This window comes from Miscanthus floridulus, chromosome 2 (genome assembly GCF_019320115.1).
Source record: "Miscanthus floridulus cultivar M001 chromosome 2, ASM1932011v1, whole genome shotgun sequence".
NCBI lineage: Eukaryota > Viridiplantae > Streptophyta > Magnoliopsida > Poales > Poaceae > Miscanthus > Miscanthus floridulus.
The window spans coordinates 6,786,993-6,803,135 of NC_089581.1; the positions used below are offsets into that span (position 1 = coordinate 6,786,993).

A 16,143-nucleotide genomic window follows, 5' to 3' on the forward strand; every position below is an offset into this window, starting at 1 on the left:
GGGGCGGGTGGTGGTGGCCAGTGGGGCACGCGTGCGTGCTGCCGCCTGGTTGGCTGGGGCGCTGCAGCTGGCGCCTGGCGGCTCACCTCGGGCAGGGGCAGGAGACAGCGGGGCCCACGACGGCAGCGCCGCAGCGGCTTCTTTCTGGGTTTGCGGGACCACCCAATCAGAAAAAAAGTGGCTAACAAATACGAAAATGACACAGTTCGTGGGCCTGAATCCGACCAAAATGTTGGGCTCGGCCCATGTGGTTCGCTGCACGGTCCTGTCTCTTCTCTCCTCTCCACGAAGGCGCAAGCGCAAGCGCAAAGGGGAGCAGCGCCGACTTTGCGATGCAGATCCTCCGGCGGAAGGTTCTGGAGGCTTCCCGCCGCCTCCCTCTCTTCTACACCGCGCACCGCGGCCGGGCCCATGCGGTGGCCACGCTCGCGGGCGCCGCCGCGCGGTGGGCCCCGCCCTCCGCCTCGGGCTCGCTTGCCGCTGCTCCGTGGGCTGCCACACAGCGCCGCGGCGCCAAGATGCTCGGCTCCGACGTACGTACGGATTCCCTTGCGACTCTCGACTTCCTCTAATTTTAATGTCTCGGGTTTAGCTAGGGTTTTAATGGCTTGGTGCGGTGAGCTGTTTTAGTTACACTTGTTCTATTTACTTCGCCACAGAAATGGTAAAGGTAACACGCTCATCATTTGTATGCGCCAGGATTGGTTAGTTGTTCTTTTGTTTTCAGGAGAATTTATTCAGTTCAGGCTGCAGAAAGATGTTATATGGAACGTTATGCAGGGCATAGCTGGGGCTTGGGAGTTTATTACAGTAGTCATCATCATACATCTATCGAGCTCACGCCGTGAGTTGAAATGTGCAAATTGTGTAATACATGACGAAGTAAAGGGCTGTCCTTCTGGAGTATGTAAATCACTACAGCTACAGCTAGCTATTAGTAGGATGGCTTACAGCCTTACCCAAGGGTAAAAAATGCTTGTGCAGAAATGATCGTTTTATGTAATTACTAACATATGTCCTCTGTCTTTTTTGAAGCATTATGCGCCGATTAACTCTGGGTCTGTCTTCATATATTGTAGGTGAAACTTGGAAATGTAATACAAAGAAGAGGTGTGAGCTTACATCTCTTGTGTTTTACTTTTTCTTTCAAGTATCATTGACTGTTACTTACTCATCCCTTTGGCCAACCTTAAAATTCAAGGTCGCATTTATCAGGTACAGAATTTCTTCTTGTATTATGCATCCATTGGTAGTTACTGTTTTGATGGAGTTACCTGTGTTCATTACAAGAACAAGCACTGTATGGTTTCCTGACTTGCTCTGTTCAGGTAATAAAAGCACAACATTCGCATCAAGGAAGAGGAGGAGCCACAATACAGGTCATTCATTTTATTTGTTCCATAGTTTATTTCCTGCAGCAATTGGCGCCACATACTTCACTCTCACGATTTCAAGTAGTCAATATTTATTCTGTTTTATTTTGAACACTTTGACTATTGCAGGTCGAACTGAGGGATGTTGACACTGGAAACAAAATAACAGAAAGATTTCGTACTGATGAGGCCCTTGAGAGTATGATTTGTTTTTCTTTTTCTTACATAAAAGTATAAAACACGACTTTAACAGCTAAGATGTAGCCATACAAGCCTTTATGTTGTAGCCTAACTGCCTCCATGCATGTAACCATCCCCCTACCTGGGCAGTCCTTTCTTCTGATTACAATTTATTGTTCTAGTGTCTTACATAGCAATCATGTGCAAAGCCAATTTTAGGCAGTCTCATAACCTATGGAACATGATTGAGCAAACTAAATTGAATTCATGACTATAATTATGATGTAGAACATGGTATATATTGATCAAGCAGTTGGTAGTCTTAGGACCAATATCTCAACAGCCTCTCCAGAATTTTCTATTGCATAAATGCTGCAATTAATTTGATGGACATGATTGTATTATTTTTGCACATAAGTACACTATATTAATAGTATTGGAGAAAATACAAAAGGGTACAGTACCTATATGTAACCGAGTTTTATGAGAGGTCATCTAAAACTATCTGGTTCCACTTCCACCTGAATCCTGGCTACATTTGAGCCTTCCTGTTTAGCCAACTTCCCTACACAGCCTGAGCTGATAGCCTTGTATTGGCCTGGCCATCATTGGCATTGGGTAAGGGGATAATAAACACTGTCTGCCAACAGTATTCAGTTAGGTGTCAGTTTAAATATTTGATAACGTGTTTGCTTCATTTTTTCCAGTTTTAAAATTAAACAATCATGCATATAATGCTAGTCTAATTATTAAATGCTCTCTCTGAACACACTCAGGAGTTTTTGTTGAGGAGAAATCATTCACATATCTGTATCAGGAAGGAGATACTGTGACGCTTATGGAGTAGGTTTCATTTCTTTCTTATCATTATCTATTCACACGCTAAGCTGTGATGATGCCAATATTTGTTTTTAAATTGTGCTCTATAATCTGGTGTCTCTTTTTTGCCAGGCCTGAAACATTTGAGCAACTTGAAGTTTCAAAGGAACTGTTTGGCAAAGCTGCTGCATACCTGAAAGGTTCAACTGAGTACTAATTAAGAATAATGAATTTTGATGGTTTACAGAAATAAAAATGTGCTTATGTTTTTGTATTTGTACAGTAAGCTATTTATTTCTCTTATGACTCTTTTCCTCATATACGAAAGCTGATGGTGCTGTAGCAGCACCATAAGGCTGATATTTACTAATGTAGAAATGTTTACGGTTTTTATAGTTGCCTTGTAATATTGGGCTTAACTTTTCATAGTTTCCAGCCGTAGCAGCTCGCCAACTTATGAAGATTTGCAGTGTCAATGTTCATTTCGTCTTCTCAGTTTGGAATTTAGTTTATAATGTGTTTGTTAAAATCCTTACACCCTACTCTCTTTTTTCTTGCTTTAATAGATGAAATGAAGGTGAATCTACAATACTTTGATGGCCGGCCAATGTCTGCTACAGTTCCTCAGCGAGTGACTTGCACTGTTGTTGAAGCACAGCCAAATACAAAAGGGCTAACTGCTCAACCTCAGTAAGTTTTTGTATTATTTCATCATCCATTTATTCTTAATAAGTTAATGCTGTATAATGAGTAGTGATAAAAAACTGTTTAATGTGAGCTTTCTAGTTGGCAGGTATATGCACAAAGAAATTTGCTTTGAGATAGAGACTTGAAAGTCATGAGAATATGCACATGTCAAGTAGCTACAGGCAGTGGAATGCTGGATTGTGGAAGTAGGCTAGTTTTCGTCAATCAGAACTTGCAAAAGCAAGTCTGTAGGTGACATCTTACATATTTAGTTCAGAATTGTCTAAATTAGCTCCTCCATCTTTTACCTGTGTCAAATTCCACTGTCACATCTTACATTGACCCACATATGTATAGAGGTTTCTTTGGCCCCAAACCTCTGCTGAACGGTAATGAATAACATAATTGTGCAGAGTTTGTGACTGCCTAAATCATGATGGAGTAAATTTTAGCTTCCTAAATCATTCTTTATATTCAAACGATACATGTAATCTTGAGGTTTGGTTGACTTAATATAGTACGATACATTTGAGTTTTGAGAGCCAAGACTAATTAGCACTGTCATTAAGTCATTATTATGTTGTACTTAGAAGTTTAGAACACATGTTTTATTAACGCTGGTACTGCGATACTGCTTAATTTATGTATACACTGTGCATAAGCACAATGCATATTTTCCTTATGTTCGGGTAACCCCCTAAAGCGCCTCCCCCCCCCACCCCCACCCCAAAAAAAAAATTGACTTATGTTCGGGTAACCCCCTAAACTAACATTTGGTTTGATTTACTCCCCCCAAACTATTTCAGTCGGTACAATTTACTCCTTAACAATACTTTTTATCCACATACAAGTTGAGTTTAGTTTCAAAATTTATGAGGTGATAGCAGGCATCATAATTTATGTTAAGAAAATATATTATAAATTTTTCATCATCATGTTTCATACAATGTTGTATCTGTAGTGTTAATTTATTATTTGATGTCCTAACTTATCAAAACTATGATAAAAAATTATGATTTTTCAACATAAATTATGATGTCTACTATCGCCTCATGGAATTTGAAATTTGAACTCAACTTGTACATAGAGAAACAAAGTAATCTTGTTAATGGGTAATTTGGACCAAGTGAAATAGTTGGGGGAGTAAATCAAACCACTTGGGGTGGGGGGGTGTTGCGGTGAGTAATTTGGACTTTCCTGTTTTACTAATACCTGCTTCATAACCTCTTACAGTCAGATGTCCAAGCCTCAGTATTATACAGTTAACTAAGCACATGCTTGTTATAAATGCAGGTATAAAAGGGTCGTGCTGGATAATGGTCTTACCGTTCTTGTAAGTTACTGCCCACCATTCTGTAGTGTTTCCTTACCTAGAATTATTATTATTATACACACTTTGTTGATCTAGTGCTGTTCTCTTTGTGAAACTATGGGGCAGAGTGCTGTTCTCTTTATATGTACAGAAACAGAACTGATTTGTAGTTGATGAATTGGCACAGCTTTGCACTTTTCTATATTTTCATTTAAAGTTTACGCACATAAGCCTTATTCTCATGATTCATTTACCTCTTGCCCTTTTTGTTCTTTTGTCGACTAAATTTTGTTGCCACCATAGACCTGGTTGGTTCACTTGCTTGTTTTCATTAATGTGGCACCTTCGTTGTACCTGAATATAAGTTACTTCTGTCTTGAAACTTCTCTGGATGTTTAACGTATTCATAATGATTGAAAATTTATAAACATGGACCTAGTATATTTGAGCTATTTCTTACTAACATTACCTTTTGCCTTCATATTAGGCACCACCTTTTATTGAAGCGGGTGAGAAGATTGTAATCAGTACCGTCGATGATTCTTATATGACGAGGTATGTCATGGTCTGATCATTTTCTTGCTATATCATTAAAAGAATTAAAAGAATACTGTTAAACTTTTATAATCTGCATTGATTTGTAATTGCGATGTGCCTGTCACTTTTGATATTTAAATTCTCGATAACTGATTAAGGCTTTTTTTTTTTGCATTTCAGGGCGTAAAGGATATCGTGGATGACGTTTTGTTCTCCCAAATGGGAATTGAGTACAATTTAGTTACAAGGATAAGTTTTCACTCGTGCAGTTGCCATAAACAGTCAACCCTTGGCCGACACCAACCAAGAACTTAGTTCTTAGCTAATAGCCACACATTTTGTACTCACAGGTCTTCTCATTTTGTTCCTCATTTGAAATATTTATGCAACAGAATCCAATCATGGCAAACCATGGAATCTTTTTTAGGAACAGAGATAAGAGAAGCTATTGGCCATGTTCGCTTCTTTTATAATCCGTACTTTTTAACTTGTTTTTTTTTTCTTCAGTCGGAACAATGTTTTTCTCTCACAACAACAAATCAGCTGGAACAGTTTTTCGGCTTGTTTTTTCAGCGAAGCGAACGGGCTATTTTGGTATAGATATGTTGCAATCATATAAATAAGATCTATAGTTTTTTAGCCAGGAAATACTGTTTTACTGTTTACCGACAGTGTTCGCATCCTACCCGTCCGTTCGTCGTTACATCCCGTTCGTCCATTCGTTCATCAAGTCGCTGCAGCCGTCCTTCCTAGAATCTTCTAGATGAACCCGCCCTTATCCCTTCCTCCACCTACGCCTGTCTCGGAAACCACATCGACTTCCAAATAAATATATATATATATATATATATATATATATATATATATATATATATATATATATATTCCCTTGTATGGCTTACTGTTATGCCGAACAACCCATGGGGTTTGATTGTCTGGATTTCATCATGCAAATAATGCTGTGTTTAGTTGTAGGAATTTGTATTTTGTGGCTACTGTAGCACGTTCGTTTTTATTTGGTAAATAGTGTTTAAACATAGACTAATTAGGCTCAAAACGTTCGTCTCGTAATTTCCCACCAAACTGTGCAATTAGTTTTTCTTTTCGTCTACATTTAATGCTCCATGCACGGACCGCAAACATTCGATGTGACAGGTACTGTAGCAACTTTTTGAAAGTTAAGGTGAAACTAAACAAGGGCTAAATACGAAGTTTTGACTGTTGATTACTATCTTACATATGAATTCATATTCAGTACTTCGCAGCAGAATATCAGGTCCTATCGCCAGCCGACACTGCAAGAACACACTTTACAATGAAGATAACTTATTTATTATATACAGTTGCTACCGTATCAAAAAACTTGTGGGCTTCCTAACGTTTCTAATTTGCATTTACAGTAAAAACAACAATCTCCTAGCAACAAAAACCACAGGTATTCCTGAACTTCATCACTTGTAGGCGTGGATGTAATCTTGGAAGTAGAAGTTCTTCTGGATGAAGTTGGCAAGCCAGCGGGACGCAGCGAAGCATAGCACGGCCGCCGACACGACGGCGGCCCTCTGAACAGTCGAGGTGACCAGCGTTCCCTTGGTGACGGCAAGAAACCCGACGATGGCGACCGAGGCGACCTGCAGGGCAACCTCGAGCGCCTTCATGGCCTTCAGCGCGGCGCTGCAGCTTGTGCACTGCGCCACGTGTGACCAGTACCTGTCATGGGCATCACAGTTCAATTCCTTGGCGACCGTATGATGTTTCAGGCCAGTGTGAAGATTACTAGCTTGTTTACCTCTCCATGAGCTGATCCTTGGTAGGTGTTGGTGGCAGCTGATCGATTTGTGGGGTTGCCCAGCCGATCTGATTCTTGGAGAATTTTCTGAACCAGTTCCTGAAGGCGACCACCATGCTGTCCGCCGACGTTGGCACATAGCAAGCTTTCTGCCAGTTATCGAGCCCTGCTGCGGCAAATTTACGCTCCTAACAAAAGGAATTCAGCAGACAAGAGTTACAAAAGCCTGAATCACTAAGCTTTGAGTATGAGATAGATCGAGTAGAGTATAATCTGGATGTTTGTTGTGCCTGACACTGACAGAACTTGAGTTATGTACCTCAACGTGGAGGAGGAAAATGTCTGAATCCAATACAAGATTCTGGCCGACGTGGTACAGCCACCGTGGTGTGATGTGGTGGAGCCAGACCCCAATGTTCCTCGGGAACGCCCAGATCACCCTGCTCCTGCCAGGACCGACCGGAATGCAGAAGAACACCAGCATGACCCGAGGCACCTTCTTCTTCTTGTTCTGACCGACCACCAAGAGGCAAGAACAGTGAACAGTGCTGGTATGTTAAGATTGTTCGACGAATTCCTTCCGGTATCACTTGCATTGACAAAGAGGGAGGGGATTCACACCTCTTGTGGAAACGGTGCGGCCAACGACGTGCAGGGCGCGATGAACTGGAAGTAGCCCCGCTCCTGCGGCGACACAAACCCTTGTATGTTTGCCTGCTCGATCTTCATCTTGGCTGGACCGCCACCCTCTTTATCATACTCAACTGTGAAGAAAAATAAACAACTCCTATCAGCTATGCAGCATGCCAAGCAACAAGCATTGTCAGCAACTGAGTAAGCCCAACGAATTGTATGGACTGGCAGAACAACTTCATTAGCAATGCTAAACATAAGAGAAGATACTCGTGTTAGATCAGGGACATATCTTCCAGGATCTTCCTTCTTGCGGATGCCACGTATGATCCCCTTGTGTGCATACGGGACATGGGCAGGATCCAGAAGGTTCTCAATCAAAATGTCATACCTGCAATGCAACCGTGCCACAAACTATGACTGAACTGCAAATGTTCAAATGTGCAATGCAGGCATGCAGCTGGGTAGATCCTGGGATCAAAACTCAGGAAAAAAAAATGGATCCTTTACCCGTAAGGGAGGTCTCTGATGCCATAGACGGTGACGAACTCCGGGTCGTCGATCTCAGGGATGAGCGGCGGCCGCTTCCTCTGCAGCACGTCCTTGTACTCGGGGTCGGCCCTCGGGTAGAACCACAGGATGTTGCTCTGCACCACGCAGGGGTACGACGCCACGCAAGCCTTGGGGTTCGTGTGCACCGGCGGGCCGAGGGCGGGTGCCTGGGGGATGAACTTGCAGGCGCCGGCGCCGTCAAAGCACCAGCCGTGGTAGACGCACTGGAGGCGGCCCTTGTCGTCGATCCGGCCCTCGGAGAGCGGCGCGAGGCGGTGCGGGCAGGCGTCGTCGAACACGCGCCACTCGCCGGCGCCGCGGTCGTACCAGGCCACGACGCTGAGCCCCAGCACCGTCTTGCCGTGCGGCGCGCGCGGGTCGAGGTCGCACACGGGGGCGAATGGGTACCACTGGTCCAGCCAGTCGAACCGCTCCTTCCCGGACGGCGACGGCTCCTCCTGCTCGGTCCGCGGCGTCTCGGTCGCCACGGCGGACACGGACAGCCGCGCGGCGCGGCGTTGCAGCCGCCTCGGCACGGGGCGCGCGCCGCCGCTTACGTTTAGCCTCCTGGAGCTCAATGGCGCGGTGGCCGCGGCCAGCGGGAGCGGCGGGCGCGATGCGCGAGGGAGCTGCAGGAGGGAGAGGGGGTCCATCGCACGGCGACGGCCGGCGGCGAGCGCGGTGGAAACCCGGGGCAAACTCGTGGCTGTGGTTTGGCGGGAGTCGTGGCGTCGCGGGGACGGGGACGGGGCTCCTGTGGGCCGGTAGCACGTAGCAGTTGGATAAGGCGATTCAGCAGTTCACAATCACCTGCACCTGCCCCACGGAAATGGTAGAAAAAAAATCGCAGCCAATAATGCACACAGCACACATATGGCCTTTCAAAAAAAAAATGATGCACACAGCACAAAATTCCACGATAATTGTGATTTTGCCTAGGAATGCAAGCGAGCCTATCTAGACTTAATTTTTATGAATTTTCATGTAAAATTAAGTCTATTTGCGAGTTGACTGACAGGTCCGCTTGCATTCTAATTTTTCCCACAACCAGAGTCAGCTAGACACAAGATGACCTTATTCAAACACCTAGCACAAAACAGCACAGATTGCCGACAAATAGGTCACAATAAAACTGGAATTGCAAAAACAACTTTGATGTATCATGCCCGGGTGAAAAAGGTCCCTTCTTGTTTCAAAAGAAAGGGCCCCTTCTATGTCTGTATCTTGTAAGCACGTTGTAGGAAGAAGAAATGAGTGTTTTAGAGGAATTCTACACTAGACAAAAGACGTGGTAAGAATTGAGCAAAATATTCCTTCCCCACACCTAGATTTTTAGTTACGTCATTTCTACCTATAAATTGCATCAAAATTGGAGTAATAATTGACATATATCAGGTGGGGAATCTCTCCCCCTTCTTTTTTTGTTCTGCCTTTGTACATAAACATAAAATTGACATAGTACAAGTCAAGTTTAAATTCAACATAAGTTGACGAATTGAAATTGGGGTGTAGGAAAGAATATCTTCACCCGGATTTTACATGCTATTTAGGTAGAAGAAAAAGAAAAGGAAAGGAAAGGAAAACAAAAGGCTCTTACATGCATGCTATTTAGGTAGAAGAAAAAGTAAAAAAAACTCTTCCATGCATTCTATTTATAGGTAGAGAAGAAAAAGGAAAGGAAAGGGAAACAAAAGAACTCATGTTTTTTTTTTTGAGCAAAAACAAAAAGAACTCATGTGCGAGAGAGACGATTTTTATCGAAGTAGACAAATTCCAAGGCCCAAAAGGCCCGAGAGAACAAAACACCACACAGCCTATTAACGGCCCCAAAAAGGTCAAAACCGAACCCAGCTCGTTAACGGTCCAAAAAGGCTCTCTCATTTTGTGCAAAAGGAAAAAAGGACGATCTGTGTCAAAGTCAGAGTCTCGAAGGCCACAAGCTCCAGCAACAAAACCGCAGGATCCCCGTCCTCCAGAACGCGTGACGTCACGTCACTTGTAAGCATGCGAGTAATCCTGGAAGAAGTTCCTCTGGATGAAGCTCGCGAGCCAGCGCGACGCGGCGAAGCACAGCACGGCGGCAGACACGAGCACGGCTCTCCGGGCAGGCGACGACGCGAGCAGCGCCGACTCCCTGGCCACGGCGAGGAAGCCGATCGACGGCGGCGACCGACGCGACCTGCAAGGCGGCCTCGGCCGCCCTCATGGCCCTGAGCGCCGCGCCGCAGCTCGCGCACTGCGCCACGTGCGACCAGTACCTATCCATGAGCCTGTCCTTGGTGGCCGTCGGCGGCAGCCAGCCGGGCTGTGGGGTCGCCCAGCCGACCTGGTTCTTGCTGTGCTTCCTGAACCAGCTCCTGAAGGCGACGACGCCGGCACGTAGCACCTGCTCTGCCAGTTCTCGTGGCCCATCGCGGCAAACTTGCGCTCCTGCAACTCCAACATGTTAGAGCTGACACTGACACGCAGCGAGTGTTGCATAGGACGTTCAGACATTTCGCTAGCTTTATTTCAGCTACCTCGACATGGAGTATGTAGGCATCCCAGCACACGGTTCTGGCCGATGTGGTAGACCCACCGTGGCACGACCATGTCCAGCCACACCCCGAAGTTCCTCGGGAACGCCCAGATGAGCCTGCTCCGGCCAGGACCCACCGGGATGCAGAAGACGACGAGCATGAACCGAGGCGCCTTCTTCTTGCCCGGCTTTGGCTGCAGAGCCAACGGAACAAAACAACGGCGTTCTGTTGGGTTCCTTGCAGCTTCTCCACCTGCATTGCATCGACGATGGCAGAGCGGGTGCGGTGCGTACCTGCTGGCTAGTCCCTGAGCGTGCAGGGCGCCATGAACTTCCAGTGGCCGCGTTCCATGGACGCCAGGAACCCGTCTATGCTCGCCTCCTCTATCTTCAGCTTGATCGGGCCGCCGCCTTCTCGGTCGTGCTCGACTGTGAAGAAACGCAGCGCTACCACTCAGCGGCACTCAATGTTCTTCGTTCGTTCTAAGACTGGAAAATGAACCTCCTTTTCCTGAAAATTCAGGGTAGTTTGCATTGCCAAAGATGATGAGAGATCAGGGACGTATCTCCTGGGATCTTCAGCTTTGCACAGTTGGCGGATCAGGCCCTTGTGTGCATATGGGACATGAGAAGGATCCATCAGGTTCTCTGCCAAGATATCGTACCTGCCATGTACTGTGAATTTGCAATGTCATGCAGGAAGCATTTGTCCATCAGGTTCTATACTCATAAGATTTGTTGTTTGTTTACCCATAGCAGAGGTCTCTGATACCGTAGGCGGTGACGAAGGACGGGTCGTCGATCTCCTTGATGTACGGCGGCCGCTTCCGCCGCAGCACGTCCCTGTGCTCGGCCTCCGTCCTCGGGTAGAACCACAGGATCTTGTTCTGCACCACGCAGGGGTAGGACGCCACGCACGCCCTGCTGCTCTCGTGCACGCGCCGGCGCCGTCGAAGCACCATCCGTGGTACGCGCACTGGAGCCGTCCCTTGCCGTCGATGCGGCCCTAGGAGAGCGGCGCGAGGCGGTGCGGGCAGGCGTCCTGGAAGACGCGCCACTCGCCGGCGCCACAGTCGTACCAGGCCACGACGCTGAGCCCCAGCACCGTCTTGCCGTGCGGCGCGCCGGGGTCGAGGTCGCACACGGGGGCGAACGGGTACCACTGGTCCAGCCAGTCGAACGCGCCCTCCTCCTCACCGGGCGCCGACGCGGACGGCGCGTCCTCGGCCGCCACGGCGGACACCGACGACAGCCGGAGCTGGGCTGGCGCCTGCAGCCAGGTGCCGCTTAGCGGCCTCCTGGAATTTGGTAACGGCACGGCGGCGGCGGGTAGCGGAGGGCGCCCGGTGCGCGACGGGAGCAGGAGGTGGAGGGCGAGTGGCTCCATTGCCGAACCCCTACGACTGCCAGTAGAAGTAGTGAAGCGGCGCGGGAGTGGTTTGAGCGAACTTTTTCATTTGATATTTATAATAAACAAAAATGCTAAAGTAGTATTATAAAGAGTATTCCCAAAACAAAAATTCAGAAACTAGCCTTCTAGGTCATGCAAGGGGCCGTAGCGTGACTAATTAAACATGCTAGCATGTGTTGCAAATAATTTCTATACACGTCGCAGACATGGCATGACAGTCCGGCGATCGTAGATGGCGTCACTGGTTAGCTGAGTCATGCTACTATAAGAGCAAGACTAATAATATAGCCGGCTTGCTGGCTGTAAGTCTTCTCTCAGCCCATTCATATAGTGGATAACTTTTTACAGTTAATACATGGTACACTTGTCTTTCTCACAGACTTTCTTGGTTCTTGTGCCCAAGCCGGCTGTAACCTTACAGCCCGTTTCTCCTCTCTCTCCTCCCCTCTCTCCTCCACCTCAGCATTTAGTCGGCTTACAACCTGCTATTATACTTGCTCTAAATGGCGTGACTAGACATAGCTGACACATTGGGTGGTTTTTATTCTTTTAGCTCTTTTGTTTAGCATGATCCCTTTTATTTGAATCTGGCTTACAACTCTTGTACTTTGAAATTAATTTTTTTTTCCATAATGTTACATTTGAGTTTTTAAGCTGTTTAGCCACAAAATGGCCTCAAGATCAGAAAAAATATAAAAATTCATGGTTAGAAATGGTGGTATTTTTTCATGTAATTTACTAGCATACGTGTTTAAGTGAAATCTAAAGTTTCTTTAGAAACCAAATGCTTTAAAATTATTTTAAAATTGAAATTAAATTTAAAAGCAAAAGAGACCTTTGTAGACTTGGTATTGTTGTCTAATTATGATGTTGGGATATTTAAGCGAGAGGTTGAAAAGTCAGACCTAGTTTGAAATCAGTCGAGGACATGACAAACTAAATTTAGAGAAGTTAATTAAGTAGCCATGTTGACCTAGGTCTTACATTGATTTTTGCATAATCAATTTTCCAATTGGTAGCATGGAAGTTATAGTAAAAGTGATATACTTCAACACATATGTTTACCTTTTTTGAGGGGAACACATATGTTTACCTAGTATGGAATCAAGTTAATAGTTTAGATTTGAAGCGTTAGTATGGATTTGAAGTAACAATTTATCTGGCATAGATAAGTAGGGTAGGAGTTAAAGCATGTCCACACATATGTTGGGAAGTTACATGACAAAATAAATTTAGATGAATTTTCAGGATTTTTAGAGGCCATTTCGGGGCTAAACAGCTAATAAACAAACTTAAAAATAATTTTATGGGAAGAATTTTAATTTCAAAACTACAAGAGTTGTGATGCCAGATCAAACAAAATGGGCCATGCATAGCTTTTAACATCTACTTGAAAAAGTTAAAGATTTTTTATTATCCATAGGTTCTTTGTTTTGGATAGAAAAAAAAACCGCGCTAAACAAACGCCCATGAATTAAGGGGCGCACATCTATCACGGCATTCCCTATGGTATAATTCAACTCTCCAGTCAAGCTATTTGCGGTGGCATGACTCAATCAGGAGTCATGTTGGTGGTTTGTGTTCATTCAAAATCCTATACTAATGTATATGGTGTGACCGTAGTGACGCGTCCTGACACAGAACCTGGATCATGCTCTATTTAGTATGTTCATTAATGTTCTTGGGGTTAAAGTAAAATAAAACAGTGAGAGCGTGGACGCGGTCGGCAGCTCGCGGCGGCGGCAGCCGCATGCCCGCATCTATCGAGTCGCGCCGCGATCGGGCAAGGGCGCCAGCGGCCGGCGGATCAGCAGCTACAGCCGTGGGGCCTGTTCGTTTGAATTTATTAGCCGGTTTATCAACTAGAGTCTATAGTATTTTTCTTTCATACCAAAACAGCTTCACCGGTTTATCAGCCGGCTTTAATACCACGATGGTGTGGGGTGATGTGTCCGTGTGTTGTGTGCCTCAGTGCCTCCCATTCCAAAGCCCGTGCTACTGTGCTAGACTGCTGGCAACCGGTCATTGCTTGCACGTGTTTTTAGTTCCGGGCGCACGTGTCACCGTCGTTACCGATACTGGCAGTTTGGCAGCAGCATCGGCAGAAAGGAAACTGCATCCGCAAGACCGCGATGTTGTTGTCGCTGCCGCTGAGGTTCAGGTAGGGAGTGAGGAGATGGCGCGGCGTTGGGTGACCACACGATACGTGGTTGGATCTGATGAAGCCAAGTAGTCTCGTACGACTCACGAGGGACGTTGGATGACCACATGACATGCCATGTGATTTTCCTCCTTCCTCTGCATAACATTTTTTTTCTGTATATAAGATTGCGTTTCTTTTTATCAAGATAGATGAAGCATGATTAAAAAGAAACAACTCAAAAGGACATCTAATTGAGCCACAATTTCACGCATTTAGCGCCACTTACATAACGTAACAACATTGTTCTGTGATGTAGGAAAGATCGAGATGGTATCAAGAAAAATAATGTAAGAATTGAAAGACAGGTAGATCGTCAATCTTCTCTTAGTGACGAGAATGATATCTGCTTACAAGTTATTTTTGTCTTAATCATACTTTTAGGGTAGTTATTGGGGCCACCAATTATAGTCAAGGCTTAGTCAATACTCCCTCCGTCCCATTGAAACTGTCATTTTAGACTATGGGTCCCACATGAAGAAAGCTACAGGTTAGAACCTTTATCTCTTCCCTTCATCCGCATCCACCTAGCGCAGAGGCAGAGCGCCCATCCCACAGGCAAATCGACCCACGCGGAGGTGGATCCTCCCTAACCATCGCTCCGCCAAGATCCATGTACAGTCATGGCCGATCGAGATCCACCTGCAGTCATCGCCAAGGGGATGTGTGCTTCTAGCCGCCAATGTCAAGCAGGCGCGCCCTCTCTCCTCTTCTCCTCCACTAGTGCCCCTTCCTCCTCTTCTCCTCCGCCAGTAGGAGGTGCAAGGCTTGGCATGGTAGGCACACCGATAACCTGGATCTAGATGCAAACGGGGAGGAGAGCGAGAGAAATAATGTATACGTTTTTTTTTGTCTTTTTTCTTCTTTATTGGCTTCCATGTCCAATGCTAGAACAATCATAATTTTGAGACAGACGGAGTAGCTATTAAGTCCCCAAGATTCAGTCAAGTCATTGACAGAGCCAAGATTAATCCTAATTCTCCCCCTTGATCGAGAGCTTAAGTGATCTTCATAGTATTAGTCCCACTTTCAATAGAGTAGCATACCAAGATGAAAAATCATAATGGACCACGCATACTATTGGATCTAACATGGCCCTGTTCGGCTTACCCCATATCTGGTTGGTTCGGCTTCTTTTTTTAGCTGGAATAGTATTTTTCTCTCACAACAATTCAGCCGGAACAGTGTTTTTCAGCCAAGTTTCAGACCAGCGAACGGGACCATAGTAACACACTCTACGTCAAGTAGGACAATAACTTACGCTAACTAGACTTTTTCCTTCAAAGAAAAAGAAAATAAGACCAAGAAAATGGAGAGATGTCGAATAGTCCTGTTCGCTTGAACTTATCAGCCGCAGAAACTATTAGATATGACTAAAATTAAAAGACAACAGCTTAAGTTTATCAGGATTTAAGACATTTTGCACACATTCAAAACACTTGATCCCATTTCCCACCCCTATCACAACTTGCAATCTCCTATAAATATTAAATAGTCGTCATAGCAAGGAATTGAACATCATATCCATGATTTCCCCAAGAGTACAATAAGTGTATAGCTCAGTTGTATGAATGAACGAAATCCTGAAAAATAGAAGTTCTTCTCGACGTAGTAAGTAGCAAGCCACCGAGATGCCATGAAGCACAACACAGCTGCAGTCACAACCACGGCTCTCTGAACAGCCGACGTGAGCAAGGAACCCGATGACGGCGACCGACGCGACCTGCAGCGCGACCTCGAGCGCCCTCATGGCCCTCAGCGCCGCGCTGCAGCTCGTGCACTGCGCCACGTGTGACCAGTACCTGCCCCCAAGAATTGCCGGCCGTCGAGTTACGAACGAATCTCACAATGAAGTGTCGCGTCTACGGTGTCTGTCTGGTGCTCCAGGGCGTCCCGGCCTACAACATGTACGGCACAGGGCTGTTTAGATTCGTCGACTAAAATTTACGAGGTGTTATGTATGGATGTTATATAGCATGTTCGAATACTAATAAAAAAATAAATCACAGAATCCGTCGGTACTCTACGAGACGAATTTATTAAGTCTAATTAAACTGCTATTAGCATATGTTTACTGTAGCACCACAAAACTAATTCTGTGTGGAGAAACAAAATATCTCTCGTGCGAATAG

At 45.5% G+C, this 16,143-nt stretch overlaps 2 protein-coding genes and 1 pseudogene across 3 annotated transcripts; 1 reads left to right on the plus strand and 2 right to left on the minus strand.

Annotated features, from left to right (window-relative positions):
• The first annotated feature begins 170 nt into the window (after window positions 1-170).
• LOC136516019 (uncharacterized) lies at window positions 171-5,363 on the plus strand. 2 transcript variants are annotated; one of them, XM_066509447.1, is made up of 11 exons: window positions 171-537; window positions 1,080-1,110; window positions 1,202-1,215; window positions 1,329-1,379; window positions 1,503-1,572; window positions 2,330-2,396; window positions 2,505-2,572; window positions 2,939-3,062; window positions 4,353-4,392; window positions 4,859-4,926; window positions 5,089-5,363. In XM_066509447.1, the coding sequence occupies exons 1-11, from the start codon at window positions 412-414 to the stop codon at window positions 5,093-5,095; spliced, it is 666 nt and encodes a 221-aa protein (XP_066365544.1). In that variant the 5' UTR covers window positions 171-411; the 3' UTR covers window positions 5,096-5,363. The 2 variants fall into 2 exon arrangements, with proteins under 2 accessions (XP_066365544.1, XP_066365539.1); XM_066509442.1 differs by having other exon boundaries at window positions 246-533.
• A 733-nt stretch (window positions 5,364-6,096) lies between these two features.
• Window positions 6,097-8,678, minus strand: LOC136537787 (protochlorophyllide-dependent translocon component 52, chloroplastic-like). Its single transcript, XM_066529753.1, has 6 exons — window positions 7,841-8,678; window positions 7,622-7,721; window positions 7,319-7,462; window positions 7,017-7,208; window positions 6,698-6,885; window positions 6,097-6,618 (listed from the first exon to the last, which is right to left on the minus strand). The coding sequence occupies exons 1-6, from the start codon at window positions 8,533-8,535 to the stop codon at window positions 6,360-6,362; spliced, it is 1,578 nt and encodes a 525-aa protein (XP_066385850.1). The 5' UTR covers window positions 8,536-8,678; the 3' UTR covers window positions 6,097-6,359.
• A 1,196-nt stretch (window positions 8,679-9,874) lies between these two features.
• LOC136537788 (protochlorophyllide-dependent translocon component 52, chloroplastic-like) lies at window positions 9,875-11,787 on the minus strand (annotated as a pseudogene).
• Window positions 11,788-16,143: the final 4,356 nt, after the last annotated feature.